Below are 19,548 nucleotides of genomic sequence, written 5' to 3' on the forward strand. Positions count from 1 at the left end.
GATGGGGGGGGTTTCCCAAAGGGAGTATCCTCTAGGTAGAGATAAGGGTCCAGTAGGAATTAGGGTAGGGGAGGGAGAGCCTTCTAGGCAAGGGGCAGCTTGCATGAAGAAGGCTTAGAGGCATAAGAAGAACCTACACTGGGGATGGAAAGAGCTTTCCTCTGGTTGCAATAAGCAGGGCTGGGATGTGCAATAAGACTTGAGAGCAGGCGCAGACATCACACAAGGGCCATTAGCCAAGATGAAGAATTTAGAAATTATCCCAAGGCAGTGAGAGCCATTGGCTGATGAGAAGCGAAGAAGTGGCAGAATCCGATCTGTCTTTCACAGAGGGTGTGCTGGCTGCAGAGGGGAATGGATTAGAGGAGGCCAGGCCAGAGGCACAGAAACAAGTTAGGAAGCTGTTGCCAAGAGTAGGGGCAGTTCGATTTGCTCCAGTGAGAAACAGGGGCCAGATGTCCAGGAGCACAGTCAAGGGATGGATTCAGCCCTCAGAGTGGCAGGGAGGGAATGGTTCGTGTTGTTGATGTAACTGGCGTCACTGAACTTTGACCTTTACTGGTCAAAGGCCATAACTGCACAGAGTCACATGCCCATAGTGATCGATGAGAAGCACTGCCCTCTCTCTCTTTTCCTCTGTCTGACATGTGGAGCCATAAATTCACTGCCCTCTTCTAAGGAAATTGCAGCCAGAGTTTTTCTAGCCAGTGTGAATTTGGTCCAAAGGGACCATGGCCAGAGGGAGGCCATTTGTAAAACATCCTTTAGGTAATTGGGGACAGGCAGAGCCCCTGGCCTCTTCCCTTGCAGAAAGTTCTTGGTTGCAGTTTGGGGAATGATGTCATCAGGGGGAGGCCCTAGGGGTCATAACTCCCTCTGAGAGACACTTTGACAGCCTCCAAGCAGCCCATCAGTGTGTCAGCTGCTCTTCCTGTGGTATCCAGTGAATTCTGTTTGTGAGTGCATCAGGTAGAAGCAAGGATGTCCAGATTTGTTTAATATGTAAATTAGCTGCAAAGTCACTCAAATCATGCATGCTAGGTGAAATGCATTTCTGGAAGATGTCACCAACATGCAGAATTTATGAATGCCAGCTGTCTGGGCCTTACCCAGATTTCCTTTGTTGGCAAACTGATTTATACACCAAAGCTCTTCTAGGGTCTGTATGCGGTGTTTCACACTAGGGTTCAAAAGGGGTTCAGAACAGGACAGGGAAGACCCTGAAGAAGAAACTATACCAGCTAATTGATCCTTGTACTCTGAGAACTCATTTATTTCTGCAAAAAATCTGCGAAGGCAACAATGTCCTAGGCCCTAAAGATTCAAAGTAAAAAAGATACAGTTCCTGCCCTTAGGAGTTGACAATTGTAAAGTCAGCTTCCAAGCACCTACTTGCTATAACAGTGCTACAGAAAATGCTAGAGTATAGAAGGGACAGAATCTCCCCTGTGGCCAAAGGAAAGCTATCTGTGGTATCTATACACAGAGACCACCAATGTGCTAGGTCTTCAGGGATGAGTTCATCAGGAAGAGACTGGGGTGGGGGCAGGGAGCAGACTTTGAATAATTATTTAAAAGAAGGATTTGGAGAAGTGGTTTTTGTTGAAGATAGAGGGGTTTGCTCTCTGTTTTACATAAGACCCTAATGTCCTAAATGCAATATGTTTCTCTGCCTAGGACCCCTGTTCTCTAGTCTCCATAAACCTTTCTACTCCCAGTAAATTTAGAATGCCAGAAGGTTTTGTGAGTCAGGCCCCAGTCATCCCAAGAGGAGGCCTTCTGGGTTTGAAAAGCCAGCATTTGCTCAAGAAGAGCTTTGTGCAGAGTCAGGCCATGCTCTCAGCCTTTTCTCACCTTCAAGTCACTCTTATAATTAAGCTATAATATGAAATTTTAGATTTTAGTGGTAAAGGAGCTCCAAAGGTCATCTAGCCCAGCCCTGTCTTCAGCAGGTGATATATGATAATCTTCATTTTATAGATGTGGTAGCTTTGTGCCTTGCCCGGGGCCACACAGCTGATAAGAGTAGCATACTGATTCAAGAAAGGGCCCTCTTGGGCCCCTACTTTATTATCTGCATCTTAAGAATAGGGACTCTTCCTTTTTAAATGTGAATCATAACCTCAGTGCTATGTGCTGTATAAGAATACTCAAATACAGTCATGCGTGGTATAACAATGTTTCATCAACAAGGGACCATACATACGGTGGTAGTCCCAAACTATGGTAATACCGTATTATGCCTTTTCTATGTTTAGTTTTGTTTAGATATAAAAGTACTTACCATTGTGTTACGATTGCCTACAGCGTTCAGTACAGTAGGATGCTGTACAAGTCTGTAACCTGGGAGCCATAGCCCGTACCATAGAGTCTGGGTGTGTAGTGGCTGTGCTATCTCGGTTTGTGTAAGTGCACTCTGTGATATTTGCACAATGACAAAATAGCCCAACGATGCATTTTGCAGAATATAGCCCCATTATTAACCAACTCATGACCGTAATGCAGTTTTCCTAGCAGACTGATTTCCAGCCTCACAGTACAATCCCAGTAAGGCAGACTCCTGTGTGCATGGGGCTTACTAAATGCCCATTGCTGAGCCCCACACTTAGATATGGACAGTTGGGGTGAAGCCTAGGATTCTACACATGTAGCCTGGGTGACTCTAATGTTGCTGGTCAGGAAACCAAACTTTGAGAAATCACACAGCGAGATAAAGAGGAAAGAGTTTCCTCCAGGTGCAGGAGCAGGCTCTTTATTTTAATAGCAATAGCTTTCTCACTTCTAGAATTATCTTTTAAATAAAAATACAACTATGAGTTGTTAAGGTATGCATTAGGCATTTTTAGGCATTTTCTCATTTATTGGAAAGGAGAAATAATTGAATTCAATAAAGGTCCCTCCCCACAACACACACACGTGCGTGCACCCACAGGTGCATACACACACCCTCACACACAATTAGTATTGGCTGCTCTTCTGTTTACTCTAGGAGGTCGGCAGATTCATTAGATGGACTTTCCCACCACTTGGTGGAATAATTAGCATGATAAATAGAGGTAACTGTCCGCTCTGGGCTGTGTAGTAATGTTTAGACAAATCTGGCCTCAATATTCTATCCTCCTCCCAACTTCCAGCTCATCTTTTTCTCATACAGAGTTTTTTTTTTTTTTGGTCCAATTATCATCATTAGCATCTTGAACCAAAATGCCAAGTTATTCTAACAAAATAAAAGCAGACGTGAATTTTGGTGCCAAATAAGGTCATTAGACTCCAGCTACCAACAAACATCGTGTCTGAACAAACTTCAAGAGATACAAAGGTCTGATGTTGTGAGGTGGTTCCTGGTGAACTTCAGAGATGCAATGAACATTGTCACTTCAGTAAGAAAGACTGACACCAACTTAAATGAATTGAGGATGATAGATGTCCTCGAGCCCATATAGGAGATGTGCAAGAGGAAAGGGTGTCACAGCAGCCTATGGGACCTTGCTGATTGTCCATTTTTGAAAAATTGCATTCAAAAATCTAATATATAAATATATCCAAAAGGATGCACTTGTCCAGTAGGATGGACTGCCAGTGAGACCATCAGAGTTTACAACCAGTGTGTTTATGGGTGTGGTAGAAGAAGTGGATGCCGGATTTGTCAAGTCTCTATTAAGATATGGAATACAGAATGGAACCTAGTGCTCCAAATGAAATGGATGGAGTGTTTTTGCCATGGGCGAAGCCCTGTGCTGTACAGAAATGAGTCAGACACCAGCCATGCCTTCAACCAGTGGGGAACGCCACTGTCATAGGGTTTTCTCAGAATATAAAGAGGAATCACTGGAGGTGGTGCTGCCTGAGCAAGGTCTGAAAAGGATGCCTGGAATTATCTAGGTGACCAGGATAGGAGATTGAAAACCAAAGGGCATAAGAGCCAAGGCATAGAGGTGAGAACTGGTGTGCAATTCAGTGCATGGATCAAGGCAGGGACAGACAGATCAGATAATGTTTATCAAGTCATGACCAGTTTGCATGCTGTTTTTCACACGCATGCAATTGCATTTAACTCTTACTATAATCCTAAAGAGTAGGTCTCATTAACTTTTTTTCAAAAATTAAGGAAACCAAAACTTGGAAAGGCCAATTGACTCACTCAGAATCACAGAGCTACAGAGCTAGTAAATGACAGAGCCAGGATTCATCCTTGACTGTCTTATTCAAAGCATTTTTTAACCACGGCACCTTACCATCTCTGCACAGATTTGAAAGGAACTCAGAAGTTTCCTAATCCAAATTCCCACACACAGCAGACATCCTATTTTCTATATTCCTGGCATAGTAATTCAGCCAAGTTCAAGCACCAGTACTGGAAGCTTACAAGGCAGCCCTGAGATTATCTTCTGCCTTATAGCATACCAGAACCTCTCTCCTTGTCACGTCATTCAACTGTATCCCTCAGAGCCACGCAGATCCAACCTGACTAACCCTGCTTCTACAAACTGCCTCTGGGTAACTAAGGATAGTTGTTATGACCCTTTGCATCCTCTTCCTAGCCAAACACAAGAAATTCCTTTGCTCCTTGGCGGTAAACAAATGTGTGCTATAAAAAATTATAGATGGTGTTATTGGGGCACGGAGGAAGCATAAAGGAGGGGGTTTCAGCTGTACTTAGAGGACTACAAGAAAGGCATCGGAAGCAATGAAGCATGTCATAATAGGTCTTTGCCAGGTAGAGGATGCATTTTAAGCATCCTTTTGTTTACTTATTCTCTCGGCAGTTAATTGAATACTGTTTTGCGCCAGGCCCTGGGTGGAGGGCTGGAGATACAGTGGTGAAAGAGGCTGATGTGATCCCCATTCCCATGGAGAATGAAACAGCATCATGGATTGAGCAAATGACAGAGAACTCAGTGGGGTGGATGGTAAGAAGTCAGGACAGTCCTTGGAAGGGATACAGTAGGATAGGTAAAGCAGGCCTGCTGACAGGTGGCCACTGCACTTCTAATAAGCGCTGTAAAATAAAATGATGACGGCTTCTGTGAGGCAGTCAGACACTTAAAACATGCTCGTGGTGTGTTTTTATATAGCACAGAAGAATCTGAAATTGGGTTTGCACTTTGGCTGGGGTTTGTTAATGCTAATTTTCTGAGGAGGGAGCCAATCCCAGTGGCTTTGAGTAACCTTCAGTGTTGTCTATTAATCTTAACAGGTTAAAGCCCTACAAACTGGGAAGTTTCTATTTTTCATTCATAAGAAATACAACTTGGCAGATCCCTCATCTCCAGTATGCATGAGTCCCACATTGCCAGGAGAGGTGTAGAGGCCCCCATCCTGGTGGTGATACCAGCTTCTCACTGTATGTGTTTTCCTCTCTATATTCCATCCATACACAGCTGCCCCAGAGAGGAGGTCTTGAATGAAATTGCACTTGGCCTTTAGTGAAATCATACAGAAAATATGGCTGAGTCAAGCAAACACCATTCTGGATGATTCTCTGCTTCCGAGAGAACCATAAGAAATGACTTCAAAGTTGAGACTTCCGTTTTTTAAAAACTTCTTACAGGCCGTGAATTAAGAAGGGAGCTCATTGACTTATGTGGCATTTGCCAGGACATGGCATGTGGGTAAATCATGTGAATTCAGGGCATGGGATGTTTACCATTAGTTATTGGATTATTCAATGTAATGAGGCAGCAACATAAATCAAGAGGTTGAATCAGCTTAAAGTGGAAGCATAATAATCACAGCTAGATACTGATGTATTGGCTAAAAGCAGAGACTTAATCCAGGGGGCTGCGGGAATGCTGGGGAGAGAGGAGAGGAGAGTCATAAATATGGTAGTGAAACCTTTTAAAACCTCCAGAGGATCACCCTTCTCCTCACTGCATGTTCCAAAGCTTTGATGCTTCTGCTCAAGTGAGTTGTCTGTTGTCACCTCTATAGAAAGTGACCTAAATTTCCACCTGAGCAAAAAAATCAGAAGGTGAAAAACCTTTCAGGGAATGGTCACATGGTGTGCGTGTTTCTTCTGGTGGACAAGGTGCATGAAAAAAACATCTGCACCTGAGATCGAGAAGGTGGTGCAGGGCTCAACACAGGTGCATGTTCCTGTGATGCAGATGAGTAACAAGCCCCAGGCCTTATTCTATGCCTACAGTGCACACAGTATTTCATATTTCCTATCACTTACTGTGGACTTACAAATCATGAATCTGACCAAAAAAGGACAGCAAGGGAAAAGTTACACCTGAGTTCAGGACTCTGCCGTGTTGCTGGGTCAAGTTTGTGTTTCCAGTTTTCACCCTGTAGTAATTTGTTTTTATAATGAATTTTTTTCTTTACAAGTTGCTTTCACATACACTAACCCATTTCATTCTCACAGCACTGTAAAGAATTATTATCTTGATTTTTCAGAAAAGGAAATCGAGACCTAGAAAAGACAAGTGAGTAGTTCAAGGCCACACAGTGACTAAATTAAAAAATTAGCCAGGGCCAAAATCCAGGTCTGCATCTTGTTAATGCAATATCCTTTCCCGTTTTACTACCCCACCTTCCCGAGAGAAACTGGGAATGGGGACAGGGCTTACTCTGCCTGCTTCCTGACAGGAGCTATACACGTCTGATCCTGCCCTGACATGCCATAAATGGCATCAGTTGGTTTGATGAAGTAGGACCCTTCTCCCTTCATGCTTACTGTGGTACCAAATGATGGATGTCTGAGATGCAGAGCATATCGGCCTATGAGCCCACATCCCCCAAGCTGTCACCAAACACAGCACAAGTTAATTAAAGCTGCATTACTTCATGATAGCTAATTAGATAAACTTTCTCCCAGAAGCCAGCAGGAGTTGACACTGCCTTCTCTTAACTGGTACTCTGAAGCTGATGGAGCACTGTCTGCCACCAGAGAGAAGGTCTTTAAGGCTCTTAACAATAACAGGTGTATGTACTTCCTGAAAAGGGGATGACAGAAACATGTGATTTCTAAAAGCATGTTAACCCTTTGGCATCCATTTAAAGCTTACCAGCTTTTATTTAGGTAAAGAATTTAGGGCTTTGGCTGGAAAGAGGGTTGCTATCCCCAGAAAAGTGTTTCCTGGGCCCAGACATGGGTATATCTGAGACCAAGGGGGCACATAACATTGTTCAGGGTTAGCATACAAAGGTTAAGTCTCTCTGACCATATATATTTCAGAAAGGGCTTAATTTTTTACAACAGTTCATAGAGAGGAAAGAACTGCAATATGGGATATGGGTATTATTTCCTTTTGAGGAATCTGTTTTTCAAAAACTAAAAGTTTTTGCTAGGCATACACTGAAGTTTGCACACATGATCACATCTGTCCCCTGCTAAGGAGGATGTTCCATTTACACTGGCCTGCAGATTCTAATCTGCCTTCATACTTCCTTCAGCCACAAGAGAGTAGGCCCATGAGCAGAGCAAACAGACAACAGCAGTCAGAGCCCAAATGTTTATGGCTGAGCATTTCCAGGCTGGAACTCAGGGAGGAGTCCCCAGAGGATTTTTAAAACATCAAGAGGTACAAAAAATATCCTTGCCAAAAACTATCCCATTAATCCTAAAGAACCTATTTAAAACAGAAAGAAAGAAAAGGAACATAGAAAAGTCATTGCTGCTGGAATGAATGTAAATACTCATTATTATATATCTAATATTTATATTGATATTATTCATTTTAGAATGTACTTATAATATTTATATTTGGGTATTTTTTAACACATCCTCAAGCTACAGTTTTCACAGTGGGGACTGGATGTAACATAATGCATTAATTAATGACCGTGATTTAATTAGATGACATCCTATCGGTTATGACAGAAGGAAATAAGAAAAAGAGCTATGAGGCTCAGCTCCAGTTGCTGGTCTAAGTACTTCTGTGCTTTAATCTAAAACAGGAGATATGGGTAAGAAAGTGAGGAACCCTGTTGTCACAGGATCCTTGGGGTGTTGCTTCTCCAGCTGAAAGCCTCTGTGGTTGGTGGCACCCTTTGCCTGAGTATTTCTCACACCCACTGGGCTTCTTCTGTCCACTCAGCCCAGCAGGCTTCACTTCGCTCACACTACTGGCCCAGATCCCACACTTGCCAAGGGTGAGCCAGGCGTGGAGTAGCAAGGGGTGTGTAGGCCACTGTGCACAGCCAGGCACACTGGCACATGAGCAAGCACGGGGTTTGGCCACTGTGCACAGCAAGGCATGCCCACTGCTATGGCAGGGCAGGCAGCTCCAGGCGCTGGCCCATGTACCAGCTCTGTGTGAGGCCCCAGCTGGACCAGATGTACCACACATGGCTTCTGCTGCAGGCACTTGCATCCAGACATGCAGAATGCAGTGGTGCCCAGAAGCTTGGAGATGGCAAGAACCATAGAGCCTCAAAGAGAGTATCACAGCCCTGACTTGGGGATCCCCTAGGTCTGGGCTCCATGAAGGACTGCAGCTCTTCTCTCCTTCTTGTCACCCACAATGTGGAGAGCAGGGGAGGTGTTTTTCAGCCCTGTTTGTGCTAAAGCTCTTTCAGTCCCACCATTCATCAGGTCCCGAGTTTTTGTCCTGTGTCCAGGAAGAATGAGTTACACAGACAAGTGGAAGGTGAACAAGGTGGAGAGAAGCTTCAGTGAGTGACAGAACAGCTCTCAGGAGACCCGTGGTGGGTAGCTCCTTACAGCAGGCAGGTTGTCCCAAGGAGTATCCAGCTCTCAGCAGAGAGGAGACCCACAGTGGGTAGCTCCTCTCTGCAGCTGCTAGTCTGGATATCTGTTTGAGTCTGGCAGGATCCAGGGTTTTTATGGGCTCAGAAGAGAGGACATGCACGCTGATTGGTCCATAGCCGGCCATGGGCAGACCCAGAAAAAGCACCATAAGTTCTCACTCCAGTCCGTGGACTACCTGGAACTGACAGCCCAGCCCCCAGGCTTCAGACAGTCCCTGGCTTGAAGGTGGGACATCACTGGGGACCTGCCCTTTTCTGCCCAGGAGCCTGTCTGCCTCCTGCCACCATCAATGTGTCATCCACGGTACGCAGGCTGTTCATGCTGAAGGGCACCTGCAGGCCTGTGCTGAGCCACCCTGAGCACCCCCGCAGCCTCCCTCCTGTGCTCATCTATGTGCAAAGTTCAGACGGGCCCAAGGCAGCAGGTGGGCTGCTGTGTTAGCACCACCCTGAATGCATGCATATCCAGCCAGGTTGCAACAGAACCCAGGTTTGGCCACAACTTTGCTTCAAAATTGAAGTGGGTGCTAGGAGCAGGGAGAGGCCAGGGAGCAGGAGCAGGCACTTCTGAGCTTGCAGGGGAAGGGGGTGGGGCTTCCTGGTCTTTCAAGAGTGCAGGGATGCCCAGGTCCAGAGCTATGGCTGGGCAGCTGTGGCTGTGCCCAGGAGTGCGAGGCTCACACCTGCCAACTCAGTAGGGAAGGTGGGGCTCCCACCTGTTCCCGGCTCCCACCAGCCCCGTGGAGCATGCAATCCCAGCCACGCCTCCCCTGCTGCAGCTGGCATCTTCACAGTGGCCATTCCAGACAGGCTATCGCTACCATCACTGTGCTAATTACCAGGGCAGGACTGATGTAAAAGAAAAGGCCAAAACATGTGAATAAAAGGTAGAAGTACCCAAATGCTAGATTTGTTCTGAAATACAGAGTTTAATTTTTATTGTATTCACTTATAGCTCTTTTTTAAAAACATTACCATTATTCCTATAGGGATAAATATCTTTGCTATCATGCACCTGAAATTATCTGGCCCTTTTTCCCCCTTTGGAACAGTGGCTTTTAAACTGGATTTTTGATGATTCAAGGTTTCTTTGCAATGCAGCCATTACATTAGAGCAGAACAGGCTATGAATGTAATATCTATAACTGTATCTCAGAAACACAGAAACTTATAAAGAGGTTGAGACTTAGACTGGCTTAAATAGAAGGGAAAAGGCATGTCCACGGAATAGAAAGTAACAGATTTCTTAAATACATAAGCTACTGTTTCCATACATACTTGAAAGGTAATGCCCAAGTAACCCAGAAGTTACATCTATCTGACGGGATGCATGTTGTGATTCATATATGCACATTGCTACCTCCACATGGCTGAGGTTAGTATTGGGCTCAACTTGCATTTTAAGCATAGACTGCTAGTCAATATTTAGGAGCAAGCTAGATGTGTGCAGGCTATCAGAGACTGAGATGAAGTCACATGTGAAAATGGCAGAGTCAGCTGGTAGGGTTGTGAACTTATTATGAATAAACATTAAGGCAGGCCTGAGGTTAAGCTGCTAGCTATTTGTTAGCTCATTCCTTTGTTACTCAAAGGATCTCATCCTTCATGCCTGAGTTAAAATATTCCCTTCCTTTGGGAAGACTTCTGACATTCTACCAGGAGACAGAATTTTTCCTCCTCTGGTCACTCCATTGTGCTCACATAGCTGCCAAAGCAGTTATCTTATTATATTATCGTCATGTGTTTTCATGTTGTTTCCTGAGGCGAGAGAAAGGAGGCATCATTTCCTTTCATCTTTGTGTTCCCAGGCCTAATACCTCTTTGGCCCCAAACAATTATTTGTTGAATAAATGCACCAAAAGTTATTTAAAAACTAATTTTCAAAAGCTTCTTGAAATAGGTCGTGAGATGGTCACACAGCTGTTTTAAGTTCCATGAATATTGATTAATACATGGCAGGACTACAGATTTGGGGAGGAAAATAGGGAGATATATTTCAGGGCACTTAAGTCTTATAGAACCATTTGTAGAATTCTTTCCAAATTTTTTGTTAAAAATGCCTTTATCTTCTAAGACTTTGTAAGCTGGATCAGTGCCAAGAGTGTCTTTTATGACTGAACTATAAACCAGTGGAAAATGGGATTTATGAATTCTGAGTTTGCTGGTGCTACTTATATTGCTCTTGTCAAGGATTACAGTTTTTTAAATGTTTATAAGTAGTTAGCATTAAATTCCTGCTTTCTTCTGCACAAAGAAATGACTGTACCTTGGGACAATATGCTTTTTTTTTTTTTTTTTTTTTTTGGAGACAGAGTCTTGTTCTGCTGCCCAGGCTAGTGTGCAGTGGCATAATCATAGCTCACTGTAACCTCAAATTTCTGGCCTTAGGTGATCCTCCAACCTTGGCCTCCTGAGGTGCTGGGATTACAGGCATGAACCACTGCACCTGGCCGGGACAATATGCTTAATGATGAGGAAAGACTTAGGATGAAAAGGAGCATGATCATGGGCCAGATCTGGCCGAGAAATGAGCTGCTGGTATGCTGCACGTTCTCAGTTCACAGGGAAAGGGCGCTCCTTTAGGCTATGCCTAACCCATTTAGGAAACCACTGTTTGAGTTGTGGGTTATTTTTAATTTGTGTCTCCTTTTTTATAATTATTTTACTGCTGAAACTCTTACCAGGTGGAAAATGGCCTAATTACATGTGAAATACTCAGGACCTTTGGAAAATGTGCTTCCTTCAGTGGGTTCATATTTGCACAGTTCTAAAATAACTCACTTGGGTCCTGAATTCTGCCTTAATCAGTTCATCTGCTTTCCAGGATTTCCCTTCTGAGGGATTAACCTTTCATCTTACAGTGCTGTGAACATCGAACAGGTAGAAAGGAAATCTTCCCTTGCCAAGGATAATTCTGCTGTTATTTGATGGGGCACATCAATGTAGGGCACATTTACAGCTAATCAATAACATAGCATGTAGTAGAAGGGATAAGGAAACAATGTGAGTCCTGCTTCTACAATTTAAAATTAGTCATACTTTCCTTTAGAAATGTCTTTTTTTCCCCTCTGAAATCAGCCCCCAAGTTCTGAGGGCAGGAGAGAGGTGCAGAAGAAATCTAAACTCAAGGGATACATTCAAATAGCCTCCAATCTGCAGAAACTCCACCCCAATAAATACTACAAGCCCTTGCATTGTGATCTTTCTTCAGCTGAAGTTGGTCCAGGTGTAACTTAACATATTTTAGCCTAAAACAAAGAGCTCTGTTTACTCTTTGTACCTAATCTACATAAGTCTGGCAGTGAAATTTGGCAGATGTAGGGATGTTGGATGGACATCCACACCAGATGAAGCCCATTCAGGTGCCCCTACTTCTGAGTGGTGTCTTTGTGACTCAGCTCGGAGCCCACATATCCCAGCTCTTGAGCCATTTGTGTGTTCCCTTTGAACTTTTTCTATCTTCCCTGGAGTGCAGGGTGAATCCCTTTGTGTACTGATCATGCATATTCCACCTTTGTCACAGGAGGACTGTGCCCGGGGTCCAACGATCCTTGTGTGGAGAAGCCGTGTCCGGGAGACATGCAGTGTGTCGGTTATGAAGCCAGCAGGAGACCGTTCCTCTGCCAGTGTCCACCAGGAAAGCTCGGAGAGTGCTCAGGTGCAGAGCAGAGTGGAATGATGAGGATCTAATTTCATATTCGTGAAACACTTGCCCTTGAGTAAATTACACCATTCAAGTCCTCCCAGAAAATGTTTCTTTAGGCATGCAGCATTTTCCTTTAGAATGAACCATAGCTAATATCCACACTCACATTTACTTAGGATTTATCACAGCTGCAGCTTGTGCTAAGGGAACATGTAAAGACTGTGCTCTTATATAATGGAGAAGACTACAACATGTGTTTTTTATCACGTCTAATGTCTGTTAAGGGTGTGAAATTATGGAAAATAAAAGGCTGTTGGTTGGGCAGAGGAATCTGAGTATCTGTGGCATGGCCTTTGATGCTCAGGGTGCTGCACGAATCCACAGCCGCAAAACTAGGACCCACAGAAGGCAGAGCCAATCCTGTTGACCTTCCTTAGAGTCAACCCCATCTGGTGAACCAAGTAAGGAGAGTCCCTACTGGAAATTTCTAACTAACTTCACGTTCCAGCAGGAGAGGTGCTCACCTCTGCATCTTAAGGAAAGAAAAAAAAAATCAGTATTTAAGTTATTTTAATCTAAATGATCCTGTTTCTGATCTTCATTCAATTTCTGTACTTCATTTGATTCATATATTCTCTGCCACTTCTTTACTCAAAAAAGAATATTCTTCATTTTGAGTACCAATAGAATCCTCTTCAGGTATATTTAAAATACAGGCACATTGATAACAATTTTGGAATCCAATAAATAGTTGGAATAAAAACATAACTATGCCTACTATGGGCAAGGAACTTTGCAAGAATTGAGTTCTAGAAATTCAGGCTTTACAAAGAGAAGCACTGTTCCTAAAAGTAGAAACCAAAGCTGCTTCTTAGCTGATTTCAAGAATGGAGCTGCAATTAAGTAAAGGGACCACCTGGATGCTTACCTAAGTCATGTAAGGCTTAGAATTAGAAGAAAATTATGCTGTCCCCATGCACATAGCAGGTGGATGTGCAGGGGGATCACAAAGCCAAATCTTCTAAGTTTTGGAGTCACTTCCTGCTGACTTTTCTCCTTTCTATCTAGAAAACTTCTGATTATCTATATTTATTGTCCATTTGGTATATGTTCACACATTCCACCTTACACCCCAGCAAGGTAGCTTTTCAGCCGTTACTTTTCTTGTTAAAACATAAAGTTGAAAGCAATTTTTTTAAAAAGAGTAATCTCAAAATTGAGCAATCGAGTTGGACAAAATTCAAGGGGAGTCTCAAAAGTAATGGTCAGAAAGTGAAAGTGTGACTACATGAATTTCCTTTATATCAGTTACCTTTTTGCAAAATTAGTGCAAATGACATAAATTAGCTATTAGGCATTAGAATACTTGGGGAACATGGATATCATTTGGAAATGGTTTTGTTTTCTTTGTTTCATGGAGTTGAAAGTTCTTGAATGCCTAAGTGATTGGGGGTTAGGGGTATCTTTTAATAATGCTCATTTTAGAAAGTAGGAGTTGGAAATTTTGTAACATTAAGAAAATCCAAGTTGTGGAATTTACCAAGTGGCTCTTGGCATGAGGCAAGTAAGATGATTTGGTGTCTGACTGGTTAATATGTTTTTCACTTTGAAATTAGAGTGTGATGTGAAATGGAAAACCAGTTTTTAATCAAAAATAATTTCTCCTCAACACCTTCATTAACTTCTCATGCATGGTCTTTAATCAACTTGGTTGTTGGTTGTTGGGTGATTTCATGTGTCTCTGCTCCTTTCTGGATGTTAAAAATATATATGCCTTCTCATAACGGTCTTTTCAGGGCACACTTCTCTCAGCTTTGCTGGAAACAGTTACATCAAATATCGGCTTTCTGAAAATAGCAAAGAAGAGGATTTTAAACTAGCTCTGCGTCTTCGAACCCTGCAAAGCAATGGGATTATAATGTACACCAGAGCAAATCCCTGCATAATTCTGAAGGTAATTAAAATGGGTTATCTTTTTCTGCAGTCAGTTCTCATGTTAGTGTTTTGGCTCTTGGATTGGGGAACGGCTGAAATCATTTTGTCTTTTAAGTTCAGAAGACCAGAAGCAGACTTCTGGGCAAAGGGGAGCAGCAGCAGAACTGGGAAGGGAGCCAACATCCCATTTCCTTTTGAACATTCAGCTTCAAAATTGGCTCTTGGTACATGGGGCATCTCTCTTGAGAGTGGGTTCAAGGGCTGGCCTCCTTTGAGCTGTAATCGCTCAACAGTTCATTAGAATGTGTCTCCTAATCAATTCCACAACGGGGGTGGTCCTTTAAAAGGATTGGCAGTATCCTTTTCTAACACATGGGTCTATCCCCACTGACTTTTGAAGGCGATTTCTGTTCTTGCTCAGGGAGGAAATTGGAGACAGGGGGTATAAGAGATTTCCTGTATCCTATCATGACCCAAGTAGCCCAATTTTTCAGTCATTTCCTAGCCTCAAAAACTCTCCTAAAGCAGCCAGATTTATTTTAGAGCAAGTCTGACATCTATATTCAGCTCAAGGATTCTGGTGCCTTCGTGAAAACAATAATAATAATGGTAATGGGCCAGGTGCAGTGGCTCACGCCTGTAATGCCAACACTTTGGGAAGCAGAGGCGAGTGCATCACATGAGGTCAGAAGTTTGAGACACACCTGGCCAACATGGTGAAACCCTGTCTCTACTAAAAATACAAACTGGGCATGGTGGTGGGCACCTATAATCCCAGCTTCTTGGGAGGCTGAGGCCACTACACAGTAATCTGGGTGACAGAGTGAGACTCCATCTCAAAACAAACCCCCCCCCCAAAAAAATAAGCAAGCAAGATAATAATAATAACAGCTTTTTGTGCATCATTTATTTTTATTATACAGCTAATATGATAAGCTTGTTATATGTTATCCCCATTTGATCAAGAAGAGGACAGTGGTTCAGAGAGGTTATTTTCTCAAAGTTGCATATCTAATAAGTGATGAGGCCTGGATCCCACACTCTAATCTCTCTCACTCCATGCTGTTAATCTCCATACTATTCCTTACTCTCCATCTTGCTATTACAGCTCATTTTTTAAAAAATCACATTCTGGGCATCTGTAGACCAGATTCAGCCTTCTAGGATGGAGGAAAGATGGCAGGAAAAGGAAGAAGACGTGTTTCATCTCATGCTATTCCCATCAGGTTGCTATGTCAGCCTATTGTAAATGCTCTTCAAAAACATTCAGAGTCCATCCAGTGGAAAATGCCCTTTCACATGGAAATGGCAAGAAATCGTTTTCTTCCCAAGGTTTGGGCTTGAAGGGTACATGGTGGACCTTTCCAGCTTCTGCCCTTTGATTGTTTGATACGTCAGATTCAAGTTGATTAGGTGGCCCAAGCTTTAATCCTAAAGACAGATGAGGAAGGAGAGAAATAGAGAACACTAAATGCCAGTGGGTTTCTCGTAATGATCACATAGGGCTTTACTTACCCACATCTGGTATTGCCAGATATTATTTGATGGCCATAGTTGAGTAAGCGGAGAGTCGAAGTTTAAAAGTTGGTTACTTTTGTAAGCAGTCTCCCACTATCCTTATTCATTCAACTCAGAATTCTAATTTAAGATCTGGAAAGGAAAGCAATGTTTTTAAAAGAAAATAAGAAAAGTACTTTGGATGCACAGTTTTAGAGAATGATGCATTCAAATCAGATATTCATGGTGAAAGAAGAAAAACTCAAAAACCTAAGTCCTGCCTTTATTTTCTCGTGGCCCCGGAAGCAGCGTGCCTTGGGTCAGTAGATCATTTTCTAAATAGCCCTGAGAGTTGAAGTTTTGTATAATTGCTGGGAAAGTGTTCTGAGCATTCAGAGCTACCAGCTCTTAGGGCTCTGCTTGGGCCTCACTGACCTTTCTCTCTCCTCCTTCATGCTCTAACAGGGCTGGTGGTTGAAAATAGTTTTTATTAGTAAATCTCTTATAGAGCATTAAATCTGAGAGAGAACAAAAATATTGAACCTGAATGGCTTGATCCTAAAATGGAGCTTGTAATTTGACACTTCACTGGCAAAAGTCTAAAATGTGCAGATCCCTGAGGATAGGAAAGAAGAATAATTAAGCCTTTTAGGCAGCTCCAGCTCCTAAGGTATATTGCATTTCATGAAACAAGCATGTTTCTGAAAGTTGTGTAAATTGAATCTCGGTAAATGGAATTCTAATAAACTAGAGATGGATGCTATTTGAAGGAACCCTTCCATTAATCCCTTTGTGATGTGAATAATCACTCCCAATCTGTCTGTTCTATAAGTTTGCTTTTCATATGTTGGGTTTGCCCAAAGCAGGACACAGCTGTACTAAACTATTGCAGTTATTCTCCTACAGTCGCCAGGAATATCCACTAAGGGGATTTGAATCTGTTTGCTTAACATTTTCAGCCTCATGCAAGATTTAATTTCCTTGGCTTTAGGTACAGTATGTGCCTTGCACTTTGGTTCAACAACTAAGCTGAAATGCTTTGTTTAAATTGCACCTCTTGGTTGTTTATATTTTTCCGGTCAGAGCACATTCTCTAAAAAGTACTTAAAGTACTCAGTGGGGTGAAGGGCGCCCCTTACAGACAATTAAAGAATTGCACAGAGACCTTGAGAAGTGAAAATACTCACAAAGAGTATCACTGTCTCTCAGCAACAATAAAACGCACTCATTTTTCTGTTTACCATTGATACCCTATCTTCTTCCAAAGGAAATTCAAGGCTTACCATAAGCATCCAAATGCAATAAAATGAAAGTACTATTAAGATGAAAATACAAGGTTAAGAGCCAACCAATGAAGTCGGGTAGAGTAGAATATCATTATGAGAAAATCTAGACCAAGGAGAACTTCTTCAGTAGAGCGCAAACCATAACTGAGTTTCCTGGCAGCCAAAGCAACAATGAAAATAGATAGGTTCTGTGATTCTCCTCACACCTATAAAAGAAACATGGCATTCTTTCTCAAAGGGAGATCAGGAAAAGATTTTTTAAAAAGAAGAAGAAGAAAGAAACATGTCAAATCACCAGAAGAGATGTAAGGAGAAATCAGTAGGAGAACACTTTATCTCTGTGTCAGTCTTTCATCTCTAATATTATGGCAAAAGCACAAGGAGAATATGATTGTTAATCTAGAACTATCACATGTTTTTTTGGGGGGGGAAGTTATAAATGATTCCTTGCTACATTCTGATGATTCTGAGACATGGCTAGCTTCAAACCCCTAAACTGAAGAGAAGATAGGGAAAGCTCATTTGGTTTGTAAAACAGCCCACTTGGCATGGCCAGATCTTTCCTGTTATATAGATCAAAAGAGTAACAAGGAAACTCCTTACAAGATTTGAGAGTTTCAATGATCTATTTAAGAATGTCACCAAAAAGTAAGTTAACCTTAATAATTACATTTTGTAGTAATAATAAAATACCTAAGAGTTTATAAAGTACTTTCACATACATGTAATTTCAATTCTCATTCCCCTTGCATGTGGGTATGAGTGTCTACTTTTTTTGCCTGTGAGGAAACTGAGGCTCAGAGAAAATTCAATGACTTGCTCAAAGTGACAGCCAGTCAATATCACTTTGGGTCTGGGCCTATGAGAGTTTATCAAAAGAAGAAATTCAGAGGGCTGGGATGATTATGCATTCATTTACTCATTTAAAACACTTAATGTATACCAAATGGCTATTAATGGCAGCCTTAAAAATGGGTTTTTGTATTTTTGTTTGTTTGTGGGGTTTTCTGCTTTTTGATATGTGATCTCACAATGTTGCCCAGGCTTGTCTCCAACTGATCACTTGATCCTCCTGCCTCAGTCTCCCAAGTAGCTAGGACTACAGGCACTTGCTATTGTGCCCAACTCAGGGAAAAAAAAAAAAGAAAATTTTTAAAACATCCCTTTTTCAAAGAATATTGAATAATCCTCTTACAAGTTCCATGATTATTATGCATTTGCTATAACCACACACCAAGGATCTGAAGCAGTAAGACTTCATGCCATAATTTACACTTTTTACTCAAAATCCTACTTTCCTGCAAAAGTGGGACTTCTTAGAACTCTGATGTCTTGTCGTCCAAGCCCCAAGATACTAAAAATCCAGGGGAAAGCACATCACTGATTTCAAATGATCCTTAGAATCTAAATATCTTATAACATTAGGGCAACACTCTCTCAATTAACTATTTCATTGAACAAATTACCTAGCTACACCCCAACCCTAGCAAATCATTTCAGTATCATTGCTACAGACTTTTCTTACACTTTCATGCACACCTCAATTTCTATTAAAATAGCTTCCCCTCTGATTTGAGAAAGCATCATTCTCTTACAGAAGACCCTTAAAACTAGGTGAACCCTACTCTGAAGACAGAGAAGAATTAAATATGATCAGAATATGTTTTCCGGTATGAGAGAACATAGACATGAAAAGACAAAAGTGTTCTTTTCACTCCCTGGAATAATCTACCTGTGCAATGGCAAAAGATTATTAACTTTTCACAAGATAACTTTTGGCATCAGTGTTCTAGTTTGTCATATAAACAAAGCTGGTAATTTCAACCTCCTAGAATTTTGACAATCCAAATGATTTTTGTTTGTAAGAGGCTGAGAATCGTGTAGGCATCTGGCTTCCTTCATTCAGCAATGTTGCTGCTGTTATTTTTGCAACAAGAATAAAAATAAAAAGGAAGCTTGACCGTGCTGTGTTAGTATGGGATAATTTTATGTTCCTCAGTTATAGAACTCTGATATATTTGAGTACATCGGAGTCTTGTCATTTCTCCCTGGTGAATATGTAACTTGGTGATTATTCAAAGAGGTAGGAGGTGGGGGTGAGAGAGGAGAATGAACCAAGTAATATGTTAATTGAACATCTTTTTACAAAAACTTAGATAAATTGCACTCTCACCACCAATTTTTCATAATAGACTGAGGACACCAGTTTGTAGCCACAGAGTTAGCAGGTGGACTGCGCCAGAAGATACTCCCCAAAGTCACATTTGGTGATTTATTACTTACATTAAAATACAAATATGGAAATTATCCAGGAGTTGCCATGGAGCAAGTATTCTGGTATGATTTACAATATCTATTCATTCGATTTTGTGGAACCGAAAAAAATGACAAAGATGATAGCATAAGATTACACGTGAGGCCAGGCACAGTAGCCCACATCTGTAATCCCAGCACTTTGAGAGGCCA

General features: G+C 42.0%; 1 protein-coding gene across 2 annotated transcripts in view; it reads left to right on the forward strand.

Annotated features, from left to right (window-relative positions):
* FAT3 (FAT atypical cadherin 3) overlaps positions 1-19,548 on the forward strand; it is a 557,781-nt gene that overhangs the window by 505,614 nt on the left and 32,619 nt on the right. For both annotated transcript variants that reach the window (XM_011952088.1, XM_011952087.1), the window contains exons 19-20: positions 12,242-12,376; positions 14,161-14,318. In XM_011952088.1, coding sequence (XP_011807478.1) covers positions 12,242-12,376; positions 14,161-14,318 — 293 coding nt within the window. The remainder of the gene's footprint in view (positions 1-12,241; positions 12,377-14,160; positions 14,319-19,548) is intronic.

This window comes from Colobus angolensis, unplaced genomic scaffold (assembly GCF_000951035.1).
Source record: "Colobus angolensis palliatus isolate OR3802 unplaced genomic scaffold, Cang.pa_1.0 Scaffold332, whole genome shotgun sequence".
NCBI classification, from domain to species: domain Eukaryota; kingdom Metazoa; phylum Chordata; class Mammalia; order Primates; family Cercopithecidae; genus Colobus; species Colobus angolensis.